This window comes from Bison bison, unplaced genomic scaffold (genome assembly GCF_000754665.1).
Source record: "Bison bison bison isolate TAMUID 2011002044 unplaced genomic scaffold, Bison_UMD1.0 scf7180017864533, whole genome shotgun sequence".
NCBI classification, from domain to species: Eukaryota; Metazoa; Chordata; class Mammalia; order Artiodactyla; family Bovidae; genus Bison; species Bison bison.
Window position 1 is genome coordinate 14,821,849 of NW_011495082.1, and position 20,849 is coordinate 14,842,697.

Here is a 20,849-nt window from a genome sequence, read left to right on the forward strand (position 1 = left end):
GCTCTCTTAATTGGTATGGTTTGGGGCACTGGTATTTTTTAAGTTGCTGGGATGATTCTAATATGCTGTCAATGTTGGAAGCACTTCTTTTGTGAATAGTAGTTGCCTTCTAGAGGGTCAATAGAATGACTTTCTAAGACTCTGAGGAGAATGGGACAAGAGATAACACTAGTAATGCTTCCTGAACATTTAGGTAGAAAATATACCTATGAACATGGTGCTAATTTCTGGATATACTTTTTGGCATCTTTAGGGGGATAAAAAATGTTATGAGGTCATTATACAATGGTATTTCTAATTTCTAAGTCCTAAGTCAAGATTGAACATGTTTCTTTACTATAAAAGCTTGCAGAATCCAATTTAAGTCTCCCAGAGAGTGATATAGTGTACCCTGTTTCTCAAACTTATTTAATTATGTGACCTTTTACTCAAGTAACACTTATTAACAATCTTGCACAAACAAATCGAGGAAGTCTTTGTTCTAGAAGCCATTCGTGCAGAACAAAGAGACTGGCTAGTCAGAACTTGGAATGTCATTATTTATAAAATAACTGGTAAATTTTTAATACCTACATTAAAAAATTTCTGATGCTTTCTATATTTTTGTCTTTGGCCTTAATCTTTTTTGGAGTATAGTTGCTTTACAATGTTGGTGAATACCTGCATTTTTAATGCTGGAGGTTCCTGCATCAATTGTTGTTGTGCTTAGTTGCTCAGTCATGTCTGATTCTTTGTGACCCCCATGGACTACATCCCCCAGGCTCCTCTGTCCGTGGGGATTATCCAGGCAAGAATACTGGAGTGGGTTGCAATGCCCTCCTCCAGGGGATCTTCCCAACCCAGGGATCAAACCCAGGTTTCCTGCATTGCAGACGGATTCTTTACCAACTGAGCCACCAGTGAAGCCCAACTCACATCACAATCAACAAAAATTCCATATTTAGTTCTAAGTTAATTTTAAAAACCATAACTAATTAGAAATAAATAGAAATTCTGATTTCTACCTAGAATATGAATTTTATGGTTAAATCAATAGAAATAACAATGATAGTTTCTTAAAAACTATAAAATTTCATAGATCAAAAATATGAATAACATACTGAATAATCAATGTTGCTATTTCTAAAATATAATGTGGTTATCTTAATCAATAAGAATTAAGAAAAAATCTTTCTAATGCCTGTACCAGATTCACTACCAGAAATTAGTTGTTTGCAGTTAAAACACTTGAGTTAATGACGAACATCCTCAGTGAGAGTGGAAGGAAAAAAAAATAAGGCCATTTTTGTGAACACACGGAAAAGCAAGCATAATTTTTTCTCCCAGAAAAGATTCTATTTTGCTATAAAAGAGTTAGCATTTATAGAAGGTCAAAGAGAATGATTTAAAGTTTCCCATAAATTATCTACCAGTGGAGAATGAAACACTGATTGAGTTATAAAAATACACTGGGATCAGTCAATGTAAGTCAGTTCTTCCATCTTTTCATTTTGTGAAACATCTCATCCCTTCTCTTAGGAAGCTAGATCATCATAAAGTAAAACATTTTTATCTTATACTTTGGTTTCCTGAAGAAATATATCTCTTCACTACAATTATTTCTAATTGTATACACTCAGGTTTTATAGACACTCTTGAGTAGTGTTCTTGTGTCTTCATATTATCTAATATGTTATTCAGTATCAACTATAGACATGTTTGATAAAGTTGACAAATTTGGGGAAGGTCTGACTTCTTGTTTATGTATGACAGAGAGAATTTGCATTTCCAGCCAATGGCCATGGCTATTAGAAAATGCAGTAACAAATTTAACTTTCAACTATGACATTTAACTCAAGCAAGGTATGCTTTAATATCATTCACCATTAGTTTAGATTTACAGTTTATACATTTCTTTATTATATTTCCCATATGATACTTGGAAAATCACTTTGAAATTATACATCTATTATTATCATCATCACTGGACACTGGAAATAATAATGTTTAGAAATTAAGATATTTGTGCACTATTACATTTTATGGCTTTATTTTTTCCATTTTATTTTTATTAAATTATAGTTGATATATAATATTATATTAGTTTCAGGTGTACAACATAATGAATCTAGTAATTGTCAGAAGCCCAGATTTTCTGATTTCCAACATCTAGTACATTTCATTATACTACTCATATTTCTATATTTTCTTTTTAATTGTAAAGGTTTGCTGCTGCTGCTGCTGCTGCTAAGTCGCTTCAGTCGTGTCCGACTCTGTGCGACCCCATAGACGGCAGCCCACCAGGCTTTCCCTGTCCCTAGGATTCTCCAGGCAAGAACACTGGAGTGGGTTGCCATTTCCTTCTCCAATGCATGAAAGTGAAAAGGGAAAGTGAAGTCGCTCAGTCATGTCCGACTCTTCTCGACCCCATGGACTGCAGCCCACCAGGCTCCTCTGTCCATGGGATTTTCCAGGCAAGAGTTACTGGAGTGGGGTGCCATTGCCTTCTGCTGTAAAGGTTTAAATGACCATAAATAACCTTATACATGACTCTTCTTACATATTAATTTTGAAATTCAGTAGTGTATAAATTTAATACAATAAAACATGAATACAAACCAAAAATTTCTCAAATCCTACATTAATTCTTTCATTCAATAAATAGCACATGTCTCAATGTATCAAATTTGGTGCTAGATTCTTGAAGATACAGGCTACATAAAGCAGACATACTGGGTAGTCCCAGCTTCTCTAGAGCATGCTGTTTAGCCATATTGGGAATTCTAGTGCATGGCAAACCTTAATGCACAAAAGAAGCACCAAGGCACCGTGATCAAATGCACATTCTGACTTAGCAGGTCTTTTGCAAGTTTTGACATTCTGTATTTCCAACAAGCTTCCAAGTGATGTCAATGCTGCTAGTTCAGAATCTCAATCTAAATGACAAAGATTTATTTATATAAATATGTATACATTTAAAGGGATATTTTAAGTGATCTATCCTTGCTGTTCCTGTGTTTTTAGGGAAAAAACACTAATGAAAAGGAAATTAGAAGGGATTTAATCAAACATGGCAGGAGTTGAGAATAATGATTAACAAAGGAAAAATGAGCAAAGTCGCCTATCCGAGAGGAAAACAGGGACAAGACAGAATGGATAAATGAAAGGTGGAAAGAGAGCAATCAATAAACAAAATTAACTGAAATCTCAAGCAGCCAGAACAACACAAAGTGTTTTGCAGCTCTTGATTAACCATGTCTGAATCACTTAAGTCTTACTCATTGCTTCTAGCATCTCTGTTTAAGCACAGCGTGGAGACAGAGGAGTGGCAGCTGATGGTCAAAATGTGTCAGCTGTGAACTATAACTGTTATTAACTCCTCCCTCAGTGTCCTCCGGGCTTCCCTCGTGGCTCAGCGGGTAAAGAATCCGCCCACAATGCGGGAGACCTGGGTTTGATCCCTGGGTTGGGAAGATCCCCTGGAAGGCTACCCACTCCAGTATCCTGGCCTGGAGAATTCCATGGACTGTATAGTCCGTGGGGTCGCAAAAAGTCAGACACGACTGAGCAACTCTCACTTGACTTCACTTCAGTGTCCCCCATATGGCATCAAAGACAGTATACTGCAGGGCTCAGTTTACTTTCGATGAGGCTGGACGCTGTCCTTCTTCTGTGAAAAACCAGCACTGGCAGATGCTTGACATTTCCTACCATCCACACAAGCCCAGAAAATGGAAAGAATGCACGGTCGCTTCCACACCACGATGGTGGGGAAGAGAAGAACCAGGGAAGATGGTCTTTCAGCACCTTTCAGCCTTAGTTTTAGGAAATACCTTACTTTTCTGGTTCTCATTAGAAAAACCACTCTTGTTGGTGGGATGGGGAGAGAGATGGGAGGAAGGTTCAGGAGGGAGGGGATATGGGTCTACCTGTGGCTGATTCTTGCTGATGTGTGACAGAAAACCACACAATTCTGTAAAGCAATTATCCTTCAGTTAAAAGAATAAAGTGGCAGGAAAAAAAAAAAAACAACGAAGAAAACCGCTTTTGTTAATTCTATGAAATTCTTGAGTATAGACAATACAAATATTATAATGTACTTTTTTTGTAAATACACATGAGACTAAAGCATCCAAAAAATGAGAAAGCATCCCAAAACTGCAGGACAATTGAAAAGCACTTTAAATATCTTTTTGCAAAATCCAACTTTGACCACTAAAGAGATATATTCTTTAGTCTAAGATGTGAACTGTTGAAATAACTTTATACCTATACCTAACACAAAGCAAAGGAAAAAAAAAAGACCCAAGAAAGGATTTAAAGATACTTTTAAACAGATTGCATGAAGGGAGCTTTCTAACTCTGTTTTCTTTTACTTATACTGATACATAAATGATGCATAAATGTCTTCCAAACTCTAAATTCTTGAAATTTTACAGCATACCTTTAGATGAGTATACAGGGTAAATTTAACACTGACATTGTCCAGAGACAATTTTACCGCTCTAGGTTCTGTGAGCAGGTAAATTGTAACACTCCAGGAATAGAGAAATAGTTCACACAATAATATCAGTTTCTAAATTAGAAAACTAAAGTATAGAAAGGTATACAACTTCATCCACTATCACAGACAATGAATTCTGCTTGAAATCCTGGACTCTATGTTGGACAAGAGTCTTCCTTTGTTGCATTGATTTTCTCTCTCTCTCTCTTTCCAATATTTAGCATGTCAGGCCATCCAGATATAAAATACAGAATTTAACACCAATGGGACAATGTTTCTAATGCTTACGAGGTGAGAGAAGGTTTATATCTGACACACTGGTGCCAGATTAAATTGAATTTTTGCTTATCTGGAGCTATATGACAAGATCTTTAACAGCACAAGAACTTTATCATCCTTAATGAACTTTCTCAGACAGGATTTCAAGTCCAGAAAAGCGAGATATTTTCAATTTGAGTGAGTGACTGACCACCTGTACTCTGTCCTGGCCTCCTCCTTGCAGCATGGTACTCACCGATTGAAGAATTACAGATTAGAGGTCTTAAGTGTAGCACGTGTGAACATAATGCTAATATTTGAATTATGACTTCAGGCATTTTTATTAAGAAATAAAAATATTTCTTTTATGCCCATTTTTCTGTTTTTTAGGTACATGTGAAACCTAGATTTTACAAATCAGTTCAATATTTAGTAATTAGAGAATCAGAGTAAGGTTTTGATTTTTCTGACCCTCCTTTTTTCCCCTTTAAGCATCCTGATATTGATCGAACTCCCATTTTGTGTAATATCCCTGCAAACCCAGCATTTAATTTAATTGATTAACTTCTAATACAAAGAGCCCCTGAGGGAGTATCTCTTCTAAGAGAAAAAATGCATGATGATGTGTGTGTGTGTGTGTTAATTCTTGTGTATAGCTATCACTACGTGTGCAGACACATAACGTGAGCAGTTTTAAGCAGCTTATTTAAAAATATTGTGGGACATTAAAAATAACATTCTCCCAAAATACCGATACATTTCACAGGACAATTATTCCATGCACCTTGCTCTCCTTTTCAATAGGACAACTGTTTGGAGCAAGAGATTGCTGTTTGCACGTGATAGTACATTCTGTGCATCATTAAACAAAGAAGACAGCCTCGCATTCCTCTAAAGCACCTTCAGAAAAAATACAAAGTTTGAAATCTAATGTTGAATGAATATTTTATCTAAAAAGAATGCTTTGCTTCATGTCAGAGGTCAAATTGAACATAATACCTGGGTGCATCTGATCCTTGAGGGGTCACTGAACCAACAGTGTCCTCGGCAAGAGATCAGACATAAGTTCTCTCTCCCATAACAAACTTATTATCTAACAAGAAGAAAAGCGAAACAAACAACCTGGGAGCAATAGGTGATACAGGCAAACAACCAGTTAAAACTATGTACCTAAGCAAATGCACGTGCACACCATACAGCTCTGAGAAGACGGGAAGTTTGAAAGATTTTTAAAAATCGTTACTACAATTTGTGACTTTAACCACTTTGACCTGGATGGGAAACTATTACTGTTTCAAGGAATGGGGTTTTGATTGAGTTTTAAAGCAAAAATCCTCTCTGCTGGTGTAGAGTAGAACTGGAGAAGGCAATGGCACCCCACTCCAGTACTCTTGCCTGGAAAATCCCATGGACCGAGGAGCCTGGTAGGCTGCAGTCCATGGGGTCGCTAGGAGTCGGACATGACTGAGCGAAGTCACTTTCACTTTTCACTTTCATGCATTGGAGAAGGAAATGCAACCCACTCCAGTGTTCTTGCATGGAGAATCCCAGGGACGGGGGAGCTTGGTGGGCTGCCGGCTCTGGGGTCGCACAGAGTTGGACATGACTGAAGTGACTTAGCAGCAGCAGCAGAGTAGAACAGACACTAACAAAAGGCCACATACACCCGGGGAAGAACAGATGCACACGGATGATGTGCCACACGCCGGGGGAAGATTCGAGTTCTAGGAAGGGTGGAGGTCTGGCATAATGATGTGTCACTGAAGTCTCTTGTGTCCAAGAGACTCAAAGGAATGGGTTTCCAGACTAGATATTATTACCAAAAAAACAGGTTTCGCTGCAGGGATTACCTGTTTCTAACGTTAAATGTATTCTTGCTGAAATTTTTCTTGGAAAATCAGAAACCCATCCGTAGGCTACACTTTCCTAGTACATATTTTAACGTAGAACATTCCAGCTTCTAGTTTCAGAAACTAGTAAAAATAGGAGCAAAAGAAAAAAAAAGTAATTATGGCAATAATCTTATGCCTTCATTGAAATGCTTATCCTCAGTGTTTTATACTTCTTGGTAAGACCATAACACACTTAGGACACTAAGGATTGACCACTATGGTGTTCTTGTTAATAAGCTTTTAAAATAATCATAGCTGAGGAAAGTATAAAGAACTTCTGAAGTTCAGTTCCTAAAAACACTTTACATTTGTAAATGCTCAAACATCAGCATGTGTTAAGTCGCTCAGTCACGTCCAACTCTTTGTGACCCCATGGACTGTAGCCCACCAGGCTTCTCTGTCCATGGGACTCTCCAGGCAAGAAGAATGGAGTGGGTTGCCATTTTTACCCCTGGGGGATCTTTCCGACCCAGGGATTGAACCCATGTCTCATGTCTCCTGCATTGGCAGGCGGGTTCTTTACCATCAGTGCCCCCTGGGGAGCCCTGAAACATTAGTGAGTGACCTGCAACAAACACGTAAGTTCAAGAGATCTAATTCAACCTAGTGACTATAGTCACAATACTGCATTACCCACTTCAAAGTTGAGAAAATACAAGATCTTAATTATTCTCACCACAAAAAAGAAGAGATAATTATGTGCTCTGGTTGAGGTGTTAGCTGACATTACAATCTTAATTTCAGAGTTAGAGGTGAGGTTGAACCCAGTGCATTATGTAGATCTCAATGCTGAGGTCTGAAGAGATGTAGGAATAAGGAGTCAGTCCTTATTAATAGGGATACAGGATACATTTGAATCCTGTATCCCTCCAGTATTAATCATCTTTACAAATTATCTACTTTCTGAAATTTCTACTATACTCTAAAATCTTTTCTTCCTCATCTTATCTGAGCTCTGATTTTAATCTCTTCAGAAATTCTAGAAGGCTTACTTTTTCTTTCCAACCACACTTCATACAGACTTCAATGTCTTAAGCTCATTGTTTCCATTTCCACCATCATTACTTCATCAAACAATCTGTTTCCTCCTTGGACACAATTTTGTTTGTATACCTACATTTTCACAGGGTTTTTCTCTCAGTTCAATCGATTTAAAAGCTCAGGGTTTTAAAGGGTCAACTGATGTCAAATCAATCACTAACCCTGCATGTGACTGAGCAAAGTAAGATAGTTATACAAAATGTTCATAGCAATATTCATTGTTATGCATTGTATTCCCTGAGTGTTCTCTTATGATTTTTCATGGCTATTATTGCTTTATAAAAAAAAAACAACTGTGGCCTATTTATGATTAATATTTATTATATTTAATACCATAGTTCAAAAAAAATTTTTTTCAAGATACTACCACAAGCAGGATTCCCGCATAGCTTCAAGACTTCAAGCTATTTGTCAACATGGCAAATCAGCATATTTTCCTATTTATCTTTATATTGTAGTATTTCATATTTCAATATACATGTTTCATTTATTTAGCAAGTATTTCTGAAGAAATAAAAAACCAACAAATCTATTTAAAAATAATAACTGAGAATTAAAAAATGATAATATCTATGTCATCATTACAATCCTAAGTCTATGGTTGTCTTTCTTTCAGTTAATCAAAAGCTAACCAAACACATGATTCATCAAATATCTGTTGAACATCAGTGAAAAACAAACAGCTATGTTTAATTCCATGAGAAAACTGAAAAATCAAAATATACTAACATTCACAAATACCACATATAAAGAGTGATGAAATCAATTTGGCCCAAGGTATCAAATATAAATTTGCTACAGTATATTCCTAGAATATGCTAAATAATCATTATTAAAACAGTAAAATTAAGTTACATCTGTTATATCATTGCAGAGTAATGTTCATAATTTTGTGAATAAATAAAATAATTTATTGAATATAAATGGCTTATAAATGCAATTAAGTGAATTAATTCATTCACTAATAGAAAAGAATAATTATAAATATATTATAAATTATACACAGAAGAACTATTCAGTAATAGAAATAAACAATTAAATAAATTAAATTATAATAAGTAATTACATCTATTAGCAAATAGTTTTTCTATGTATTATATGTAATAAAATTATCATTTGGCAAAAAAAATAAAAAAACAAGCTGGTGTGAATTATTGCTACAAGATCAACTTTTCTTTCAAGGATATAATAATTTTAATTTGACATTTCAAGGTGAGTAAATTTGGATACTACACACATAAAGATATTGTCGATAAACGCTAGATTTAGCTTTCAGTAATTCTTTATTAATATTAGATTTACATATTTCTGCCAGCATTCTAGTCCTAAGTAAAAGGTCTTTGAAGAAGTTACACATTTTAGCAACAGAAGAAAACTCACCTTATTACAAAATTGTGACTGTCGATCTCTTTTCCACACTCACTATCTAGGAGAATGCCAGAGTTCCCAACAACGGCACAGGTCTTAAATCTACGGTTTTTCATTGGTGAAACTTCAGGTAGGAGGCTGTGCAGATCCTGAGAAATGTTTAGTGTCCGACGTCTATCCAGCACATAGTGTATGACGTCACCAGGCTTAAAGCTGCTCTTGACCACGGAGACATCTCGCTCGGCATCTAGGAAACGAAGAATGTTCTTCCTGCATTTGAGATACAAGCAAAGTTCCCCATTAATGACAACGCATCCAAGGACTGGTGACACGTTATTGACTGGGGGATTTTTGTAGAAATTAATGCCGGTGGCAAGCAATTTGTTATGTAAGTGAAACTGAAACATCTCTGGTCAATAATGTTCAGGTAACAAAAAATTAATTAACGAGTCTCTGGTCAATAATGAGGTAATATCATTTATAAAGAAACGCATTTGGTAATTAAACCCACCAATTAAGTTGATACTATAGGAAATAAAATATATTTTTAAAAAGTCATTTTCACATAGTTTTTCAATGATTCTGTAAATAGATATACACTATACACACCTATATGTGGAGTGAAAAAGGCCCCCTATCTATGAAACAGAAAATTAGTTTATTAAATGAAATATTATTGCCATGACTTGACTTACCTGAGCCTGATAGTATTCTGCAAACCTTTATTAATTATCCATAATCATCTATTTTGTTCAATATTGTCTAGTTACGGTGTGTAGAAGAAACTTGAAATTGTTTGGAATTATACTTTAGTTAATTCTATTAAAGGACTGATTGTTCCAATAAAATTATTGACATTTACCAAATCATGTGTATATTGTAATTAAAGTAATGTTAAAACTATAGCAATATGTATGTACTTATGAAAGTTTTCCTCCAAGCTCAAGAATCCTGGAAGTTGGATGGCTATATTAGAAGAAAACATGGACAGATAGAATACTGGACCTTGTATGGCAAAGACAACTCACTGTTTCTGTGTTCTTTCTTCCCTTCTCTCTTTTTCTAATCAAATCTTCTAAGTTTTACTTGGGGACATGGATGCTCAGCTAGAACATGTCCAAGTTTCCAAACCCAAGTATAGCTGGATTTGGTCATCTGAGTTAGTTTTCTTAAACAGGATATGAGTGGATCAAGTATATTCCTATAGGAGAAAGAAAGAAACTTCCAACTTGTTTGACTGGCCCACTGAATTTTTTAAAAGTTTTAATCGGAGGATTCTTGCTTTACAATGTTGCGGTAGCTTCTGCTATGCAACAACGTGAATCAGCTCTAAGTACACACGTATCTCCTCCCTCTTGAACCTCCCTTGCACCCGCCCACCCGTTCCACACCGCTAGGTCATCACAGCACCAAGCCGAGCTCCCTGTGACCCACTGTATTTTAAAGTCTGCTTTCTGTGGAAGCTTAGCCTATCCCCTAATTACTAAAGAAATTGGTTAACAGATGTGTGAAGCTACATAAAAATATATGCATTTATGCTAAGTTAGATGATGGAAAATGAAAAAATAGATACAGCTGCCTGGAAAGCTGGTGACTCCTGGCATGATACAGGATAGCACCTGCTAAAACTGTGGTCTGTAATAACCTGAGAGTCATATTCTACATATAATAGCTTGTTGCTCTTGGATAGCTATGTTGGTTACCCCTTTCAGCAAGGCACCAAAAGAGGTTAAGTCAGACATGAAACAGCCAAGTTGCAAGCTGAGATAGAAGGAAGTAACTCTAGCAATGGCTTACGATTTAAACTGTGTTGAAAGTTCAGTATTTGGGACCTCCCAAATGTCTCCAGTAACTCATGGACAGAGGAGCCTGGCAGGCCCCATTTCATGAGGTCGCAAAGAGTCAGACACGACTGAGTGACTTTCACTATATATTAACAAAGACATATCTATTAACCTAGCTTACAAAAGTCTAAGACTGCTTGATTCTCAAGTTACCAAACAGAGACCCACTAGAAGCAATCTGAGAAAGCAGTCTTCTGAGTTGGACGTTGGATATTATTTACTGAAGTGCTTTAACTCCAAGCTTGAATTTTCAGAAAGCACAAAACAAAGTCATTATTATAATATTCGTGATATTATAGATACATTTTCCTCTAATGATATTACTGTTTAAGCTTCATCACTATTTGTAAATTTTATTAATGAGCAAAAAATATGATCTCTTCCTAACACTCCAACAAAAGGGAAATTCCCCAATAAGGCAGAAGCATGACTAGCAATGAGGGATGTAAAAACAACTCGTATCTTTGCTTAACACCATTCTAAAGACAGAAAGTAAAGAGGAACTAAACAGCCTCTTGATGAAGGTGAAAGAGGAGAGTGAAAAGGCTGGCTTAAAAGTGAACATTCAAAACACTAAGATCATAGCATCTAGTCTCTTCACTTCTTGGCAAATAGAAAGGGGAAAAGTGGAAGCAGTGACAGATTTTATTTTCTTGGGCTCCAAAATCACTGAGGATGGTGACTGCAGCCATGACATTAAAAGACACTTGCTCCTTGGAAGGAAAGCTATGACAAATCTAGAGAGTGGAAACTACGCCTTTTCCAGTAATCATGTACAGATGTTAGAGTTGGACCAAAAAGAAGGCTGAGTGCTGAAGAATTGACACTTTCGAACTGCAGTGCTAGAGAAGACTCCTGAGAGTCCCGAGTCAGCAAGGAGATCAAAGCTGTCAATCCTAAAAGAAACCAACCCTGAATATTCATTGGAAGGACTGTTCGTGAAGCTGAAGCTCCAACACTCTGGCCACCTGATGCGAAGAGCTGGCTCATTTGAAAATACCCTCAAGCTCAGAAAGATTGAAGGCAGAAGGGGAAGAGGGCAGCAGAGGATGAGATGGTTAGATGGTATCACTGACTCAATGGTTATGAATTTGAGCAAACTCTGAGAGTTAGTGGAGGACAGAGGAGACTAGTATACTACAGTTGCATGGGGTCACAAAGAATCGGACATAACAGCTACTGAACAACAAGAATCTTTCCTTTACTTTTTATTTATTTCTTAATTGGAATATAATTGCTTTGCAAATTTTTTAGTGTCTGCTCTACAAGACGAATCAGTTACATGTATACATATATTCCTTCCCTCTTGAGCCTTCCTCCAACCTCCCCCATCCCACCTGCCTAGATCATCACAGAGCGACAAGCTGACCTCCTTGTACAACAGAGCAGCTTCCCACCAGCTATCTCTTTTACACATGGTAGTCAAGGTGTAACTGACATTACAAATGTCAGTGCTACCCTCTCAATTCGTCCCACTCTCTCCTTCCCCCACCGTCTCTACAAGAATGTCCTCCACGTCTGCCTCTCGATTCCTGCCCTGCAAATAGGTGCATCAGTACCGTTCTTCTAGAGTCCATACGCATGTGTTAATATGTGGTACTTGTTTTTTCTCTTTCTGACTTACTTCAATCTGTATCATCAATATCACTACAAATGGCCCTCATGCTGGTCAGAATGGTAATCATCAAAAAACCATCAAAAACAATAAATGCTGGAGAGGGTGTGGAGAAAAGGAAACCCCCTTGCACTATTGGTGAGAATGTAAATTGATGCAACCACTCTGGAGGTTCCTTAAAAAACTAAAATAAAACTATAATATTACTCAGCAGTCCCACTACTGGGCATACACCCTAAGAAAACCATAATCCTTTGGTTTTACTTTGGTTTGCCTTAAACACATCCCACTTTAATGTGTGATCTAATTAGGAAACCAGATCACTGAATATTTTATTTGTCCAGATTTGATGCACAAGGAATATGCCCATTAGCTCTGGAAAAAAAGGACATTTTTAAAATTTTTATCAAATATTTGGATTATCAGGTTCATAAGGGGTAAAATTTATACAGGAAAATGTATATAAATGTCCTACAAATGAACATTTAAAATTAACAAACCTTATAAGGCATCATAATAGTCATCTTAACAAAGTACAGACTACATCAGAAGAGAATCACTGTTGAAATCAGCAACTATGGAGCATATGAATTGCAGAAGATTCAGAAGCCTTTCATTATGTTAAGCACATGTGATTCTTCATAAAAGTTAACTAGCACCAAGAGCAGCAATCAACTTTTGTACATATTAACTCCCACTTACTTCTTTGGTGAAAAAATTAAGTAATGCCTGATACCTGTATTTTAACAATTGTTTTTTCATTTCCTGTGACAATGACAAGCTTGACTTTAAAGACTGCACGGATGTGGTCGAATTGACAAACTAGAAGATGTTTATCATTTTCCTTTGAACAAAATTTAAAGGAGTTACTGTAGGTATTTGAAGATGTAACTCAGGAGTTATGGTATGTTTGCAAGCCTAAGGTGAACAGATTACAGGTCCGGCTTTGAAAAAGGACTCTTTAGCTTGGAAAACCAAAAGGGAAAATCCCCTTACTCATAACGTTAACACTTAAATGCTTGTCAACTGATGGCAAGAGGGACTTTCCAATCTCAGTAGCTTTGCTGTGTCATAAAAAGTTAGCAGTAAAAATATTTTCCAACACAGGTTTCTAAATCTCTGAGTTTAGGTAAGAGAACACTTCAATTCATTCATTCTTAGGGAAAATTGATATTTAAAAAGTGGACTCTAAGAGTTCAGGAAAAAATAATGCTTAATGTGATAAATAAGTATTAAGTACAGATGATATTATTGTATGTATTATTCCAATGCTGTCTTACAGGCTCAACAGTTTTTTGTTTTTTTTTTTTAATGGAAGCAGTAAAAATAAAGTACTTTACAAAACAGAATACAAAACAGCAATTCACACAGACTAATTGAAATATAAAAATGTAAGCTTCTTAGATAAAACTCAGAACAATTGTTGCCATAGAATTTGCTTTCTTAAGCTGAACAGGGGAGGTGGACCTTGAATGCCTCCAGCTTATTCTTTTTCCTACATTCAACCAAACTTTTCATTTCTTTGGGCTTAAACCTATGCTTTGAATATTATCTGAACTAAAATTCTTAGTCTAGGGTACAATAAAGACTGAAAATAATTACAATGAGTGAAAATATTGATGAAAATGCTTGATATTTGTTTGGAAACAGTAAAGAAAATTTAGTTGTTTTTTTTTTCCTCCCCAGTAGGCTGTATTTTTTAGATTATAGATTTAATGTAATATAAAAATTATATGGATTTGCTAAGTCTAATTGTTGTTCAGACTATAAATCTATTGAAGAAAAAAAACAAAAAAAGAAAGTGAGTGGGTGCTTAGTCGTGTCCAAGTCTTTGTGACCCCAAGGACTGTAGCCCATGAACCTCCTCTGTCCGTGGGATTTTCCAGGCAAGAATACTGGAGCTGGTTGCCATTTCCTCTTCCAGGGGATCTTCCCAACCCAGGGATGGCACCCAGGTCTCCTGCATTTCAGGGAGACTGTTCACTGCTGAGCCACTGGGGAAGCCCCAGAAAGAAGAAAAGGAGTGCTTAAATATAATTAACTGAACGTCACTGGAAGCCTGAAAAGCTTGTGTACTTATGTTGAACTGAAACATGTTAAGTATTACCAAGGGGAACATACATGCTTTGCTCACAAGATAAAATTGACATGAATGAAAACAGCTCATTAAAAAAAAAAAAAAAAAGATACTTTAGAAAGAGATAGAAAACTCCAATTTCTGGACTCGGAAGCATGAATCAACAGAAGCTGATACTGAATATGCAGGCTGTACCAGTGTAAGCTTTCCTAATATGTGGTCAAGTTATTACCAGCTTTTTAAAGCAAAGAATTGTGTTTTCTGTGTGTGGCTTCAAAGAGCAACACAATGGCAGGATTTCATCTGAGCCACCAGGGAAGCCCTGAAGGATTCCTTACAGGTCTCTAACTGTTATTTTGTAAGCATAATGTGATTTCTGAAACCCTATTCGAAAAGCAAACACCTAAATTCAGCAACTGTCTTAACGGTAAAGATAAACTGACAGAATCAGAAAATATTTTTCACTTTTGGTAAGACTAAAAAGTTAGTCATAAAGATAATGTTTTGTTAGGCAACGTTGGCTTAAACCGAAAGACTGGTTTAGACTGTGAAACTGACAGGAATAGATGCTATACAGAAACTTTTCAACTGAATTTTCAGTGACAACTTCCCTTTCAACGTCACCCACCACTTGAAATAGCAGCTGCAGAGTCCTGGGGAATTAATTTACTAAACATTGTTTTCACTTGTGAAATGTTAAATATAGCTAACCTATCACCAGGTGCCACTCTTTCTTCTCTGTAGGTTTCCTGTCAACAGCAAGCACACGTGCTGTGGCAGCTAAAATTTAATCTAAATGACATTGTTGACTTCATCAGTAAGCATTGTGAGGCGAATCTTACAGCTGGAAGGCATCACACGTTGAGAAACGAATTAGGTAGTGATACACATGTATTAGGAATCAGTTTTTGCAAACTTTTGACTCTAGACAAAAATCACTGAATCAACTCAATTGTTTTCACTGAAAAAAAAAAAAAGTTTAAGAAATGCCAAGTGTTTCATTAAACCTAGAAAAAGCAGACAATTTTTTGTCTCAAAAGATTAATTCTGCAAGGTAACATGCCTTAAAGTTCTGAAAAAAAAAAACAAACGAAACAAAAACATAACCTATAGCTTGTTAGAGCTTCTGAGCTTAGGGTTCTAGCTGTTATAGGAAAGATATTCTAGTTAGTGTTAAAATAAAGAAATTCTGAACATAACCAAATGAAAAGGCAAAACTGTCTCAAAAAAGCTTGAGGAAAAGCCTGTTTTAGTTTAATTTACACGTCAGGCAGCCATTTGATATTTGGTTCAGCATTTGGCAATACTGGATGAATACTGTTATATTTTATTATGTTAGAGCAAAAAACTCCACCTTGTGAACTTTACATAAAGATGTGTTTTAATAGTATGCACTTTTAGTATTAAACGTGAGCCTTCCAAAATATTTATCTCATAATAAGAGGCTCTGGTTGCACAGTCAGAGAGGCCTGGCTTTGAAGAGTGACCGGGGAACTAACGCGCTGTGAGAGCCACGATGGTCACTTACTGAACGAGTGGAACTGTATGTGGACCTTCTTCTAAAGTAAATCAGCGCATGCAACAGCAAATTATTGTCGACAGCCGGAGCACATACAAATTTGCTGTTATGGTTAGTCAACCTACCAACTTTATCCAGTGAAGAACTTTGTTATATAATGACACTAAGAGTTGAAGATCTATTTGCTGACTAATCATGATATGCTTATTCTGGTTCTGATGAGCAACCCACTCCAGTGTTCTTGCCTGGAGAATCCCAGGGACGGGGGAGCCTGGTGGGCTGCCGTCTACGGGGTCGCACAGAGTCAGACATGACTGAAGTGACTTAGCAGCAGCAGCAGCAGCAGCAGCTGAGCTCATACATTTCTGTACATTTATATCTGGTATTGTAATTCTTTAGATTTCTATTCAACACATGAAAAATGAGGGAACAAAAAGAAACAACCCAAAGATGAAAAAAAAAGTCAAGTCACAAATGTTGGACATGACTAGTACAATTTCTCAGTACATAGTTCACGGATATACTGACATCTGATGCATCTTAAACGTGTCATTTCTTAGCTTACAGTATAAAGAACAAGCTACTAACAATAAAATCAAGCCTTTAACCAAGCTAATTAGTTTAATTGTGAAGTTAGCTGTGGGATGCATAAACCTCCCTAAATCTCGATGAGTTTTCAAAGTACAATGAACTAATATATGAAATCATCTCTCTCAGATAACTCCTCAGAGGTACAGTTGTTTGATGAATATATATGAATCCTTTCTTGATGTGCATATGCAAGCAGCAGAATGTATATAGGGATGGAAGAATTAGTAATAAGAAAGAAAAGCATGTCTACAAAAGTACGGGAAAACAATTTATCTTCAGTGACTGTTTCACATTTTAATGCAAACAGATAAATAATTTATTAGGAATGTCACAAGAGCATTATAAGTTTAATGAGATTTCAAAAATGAGAAAGATTTGTAAGCACTGTTCAATCATGTAAGATCAAAATTGACTAGTTTTAATGTCTTAATCAAAAACTTCAAAGTCGAATTTTGAAAACACTTGTAAAATAGGCCCACACCCACTCACTGACACAAATTTAATATGGTTCTTCGTAAATGCTATAGGTGTGGGGAAAAACAAAGGAAAATAACCAAAATACTTTAAGATTAGTTTTAGGTTGGAGTTAAAAAGAAAGTTAAGCCACTAACTAATTTTTTATATTCTACACTTTTTAATATTAGGTGTCAAATTGATACTTACTAGTCACTACTGTGATCGGCAATTATATAATTTTTATAAACTGTATATTAAGCAGTAATGGTTTTATAAATTATTATTTCCTTGAAGTGACAACTTTGTATGTCTTATTCAATATTTGCTCACTGTTTAATTGTTTACTTCTTTACCTGCTAAGGAGAACCATATGAAAAGAGTGTTTACATTTCATTCACATTATGAGCTATTATAATTGAAGATAAATCACCCTTAAAGATATGAATGCAACTCTCATTAATTTGTAAAGTTGTAATAATAAATTGCTTGGGTCAACTATGTTAAATACTTTTAGCTTGAATATTTTAAAAACAGCAATAGATGGAGCCTCATGCCCCTATGTAGTATTCATTTTTTCACAGATACTAAGAAGGCATGGCCAGATTTATTGATTAAACTATTGTTAATTATGTATTTTTATTTATTAGACTTTACCTGATTTATTATTCAGCATGGCTATATATGTTCATTACATTAATTATTAGATATAATAATTATATTAAGTATTTCAATTTCTGATTTTACTTTCTTTCAGTACTTTACTTGATCTATAGAACCTTACCTAATTGACACCTTTCTCGTCAAATCATCCACGCTTAAAAGTTTTCTTTCTAGCCATTCTTGTAGATCATATATTTTCTTTTTAATAACCCATCTCTCTCTCTCTCTGATCTCCTTCTAAGAAATATTAAATCCTTACTCTATTCTAAATTCAAACACACTGGACTCATGGCCCCTTCTAGTTCCACATGCTGTGGCTTTTCCTTCATAATTATCTCATCTCTTACAGGGTTTCTAAATGCCAGTGTGGGCATAGGAGTATGAGATAGTAAGGATGACACTAGGTAGGTGTCATGAGAAATCGGAGCCAAGGTGTAAAACTGTCCAACTGGAGATATCATGATTAGTGTTGGTTTCAGCCAAGGAAGTCTTAGGAGGAGTACAGGCCCAGAGTCACACATTTTTCAATCTCTCAAGAGAATATGAAAATCTGTACTTTTATAAGGAATTTGCTAATTTATTAGAACTGTTTGAAGTTTCTTTTTATCCACTGGAAATAAATATTGATTGCTGCACACATTCTACCCAGAAGACATCGATTTATAAACTGTCAGAGTTGTACTACATCAGTCAGATGCTACTCATCTCCTTGTTCTTGTACTCTGCCTTCAAATATACAAAGTTCACCCTCAGCTAAAAACAACCAAACAGACACCACTTGACATTGCATGGCTTGATTCCTGTTTCCACTCCAGTCAGACTGAAAGTTTTAAAACAAAGAGGTCTACCAATTCCTGCTTTTCCATGGCACCCATCTCTTTTTTAATTTCCAGCCACTCTTTCAATTATATTTTAACATGTAGTGAGTGCCTTTGATGGGATGCATTCTATGAATTGCTATGCATACACTGCAGATGAGGGTAGTGAATCCTTCCTTCAAGTGGCTTATTCTACATTACATATAGATGTGAGGCAAGAAGTGAGGAGGTAGAAGCCCAAAGAGATCAGCCAGCTTACTCTCTTAACCACTAAACCACTCTTACAAAATCTATATGTTAATATTCAGTCATTGAGTAATTAGCATTTTACCAATGCTAGAAAAATGCAATGTTTTATTATGTAAAGGATGGTTGTTCTCTTGAACTTTTAAAGAGTTCTGATTTACTGAAATGCTCTTATTTAAACATGCCAACCAACACAGCAAAGTAACTATAGTGAAAATGATCTTCTTTCCTCTATAATTAGGAAGGCCCTAACTTTCTTCTTAGTTACAGAGTTATAACTGAAGAAAACAAGATATAATGAATATAGATAGGCGCTGTATTTGATTTCAAGAGCTTATCTAAGTGAAAATAACAGAATCTTACAAAGAATAAACCTCTATTCTAGAAACCTTATTTGCTAATTTTTACCTGTTTAGGATATAATTATTGAATAAGTACTCATAGAATAAGTAAAATTTATTTATAACTGTTGGCAAAAATAGCAGTTGAATAGGCTCTACTTGTATCCAGTATGAGAAAACACAAGATTATTAAAGACTTTAGAGAAGTTAAAGATAATTCTCAAAATATATGTCCATCCAGACAAAAGTATGTTAAATATTAGGGTTCTGCTGAATGTTTTATTTCATTAGCATAAAGACAGTATGTTAAAAACTCATATATTCATCCTTATACTTCTGACTGTATAGTGATTTCAGTCTTATGACTTCACATCTTTCAGTGAGCAACATTAAACACTGGTCCACTCTTACTGAAGTATTCACACTTAAACTATAAATCAAGCATTCAATGTACATTTGCCAAATCCAGTGTATTCTCGAACATGATGTGAAATTCATTATGCCTTATGAAAGAAACTCACCTTATTTCTAGGACCAAAGAGGAATTGATTTTCCAACCTTCTACAGAATGCTGGAAGATTGAAGAACCAGCCTTCCGAATGATTTTATCTGAACTATTGACAAGGGATCGACTCAAACACAGCTCACCATCTCTGGAACAGAACACAATAAAAGCTTTGTAAAAATAAGAAACACTTTGTATAATATCATAATACCCGATTTAGATTACTGGTTGACAGCTTACAGATACAACATTTTCTATATGTTAGAAGAAGAAGTATAAGCATGATGAAAGGTATTATTACAAAGATTAGGTGAATATGTCTTTATCAGGCAATCATTTACACTTATTATTTCACTTACTCTTTTATTATTTTTTTTAATTTTATTTTATTTTTAAACTTTACAAATTGTATTAGTTTTGCCATCCACGCACATATGGACACCTTATCTTTGACAAAGGAGGCAAGAATATACAATGGATTAAAGACAATCTCTTTAACAAGTGGTGCTGGGAAATCTGGTCAACCACTTGTAAAAGAATGAAACTAGAACACTTTCTAACACCATACACAAAAATAAACCCAAAATGGATTAAAGATCTAAACGTAAGACCAGAAACTATAAAACTCCTAGAGGAGAACATAGGCAAAATACTCTTTTTAAATAAAACTGGTTTCGTGTAAAGAAAAGACTTGTTTCGTGTAAAGAAAAGACCTTTGTGGTACTTAAAGGAAAAAATTCTCATCAAAGTTCTGCTCCCCTTTAATCCCTCCCTCCCTGCTGTGTGTAACAATAGAGACAGGATGTTTGGCCAGTTCTCCTCCATCTGCGTAACTGTGACTCCTAAGATAGTAATTTTATTTTCACAGGAGACATGAGACATAACGGAAAGAGCTTTTGTTTTGGAGTAAGACGCTGGCTATCAAGTGATCTAGGCATGTTTGTGACTCTCTTGCTCCCTAGCGCCTAAATCCTTTCTTTCCAAGCCACCGTGGCTTTCAGTTCAGTTCAGTTGTTCAGTCACTCAGTCGTGTCCGACTCTTTGCGACCCCATGAATCGCAGCACGCCAGGCCTCCCTGTCTATCACCAACTCCCGGAGTTCACTCAAACTCATGTCCATCCAGTCGGTGATGCC

The 20,849-nt window shown here is 35.8% G+C and overlaps 1 protein-coding gene across 1 annotated transcript in view; it reads right to left on the reverse strand.

Moving 5' to 3' along the window:
- The window catches only part of ST8SIA4 (ST8 alpha-N-acetyl-neuraminide alpha-2,8-sialyltransferase 4), a 105,234-nt gene that overhangs the window by 77,662 nt on the left and 6,723 nt on the right, over positions 1 to 20,849 (reverse strand). The window contains exons 2-3 of the mRNA XM_010831966.1: positions 19,731 to 19,862; positions 9,055 to 9,312 (exon numbers count right to left, since the gene is read on the reverse strand). Of these exons, the coding sequence (XP_010830268.1) occupies positions 9,055 to 9,312; positions 19,731 to 19,862 (390 nt within the window). The remainder of the gene's footprint in view (positions 1 to 9,054; positions 9,313 to 19,730; positions 19,863 to 20,849) is intronic.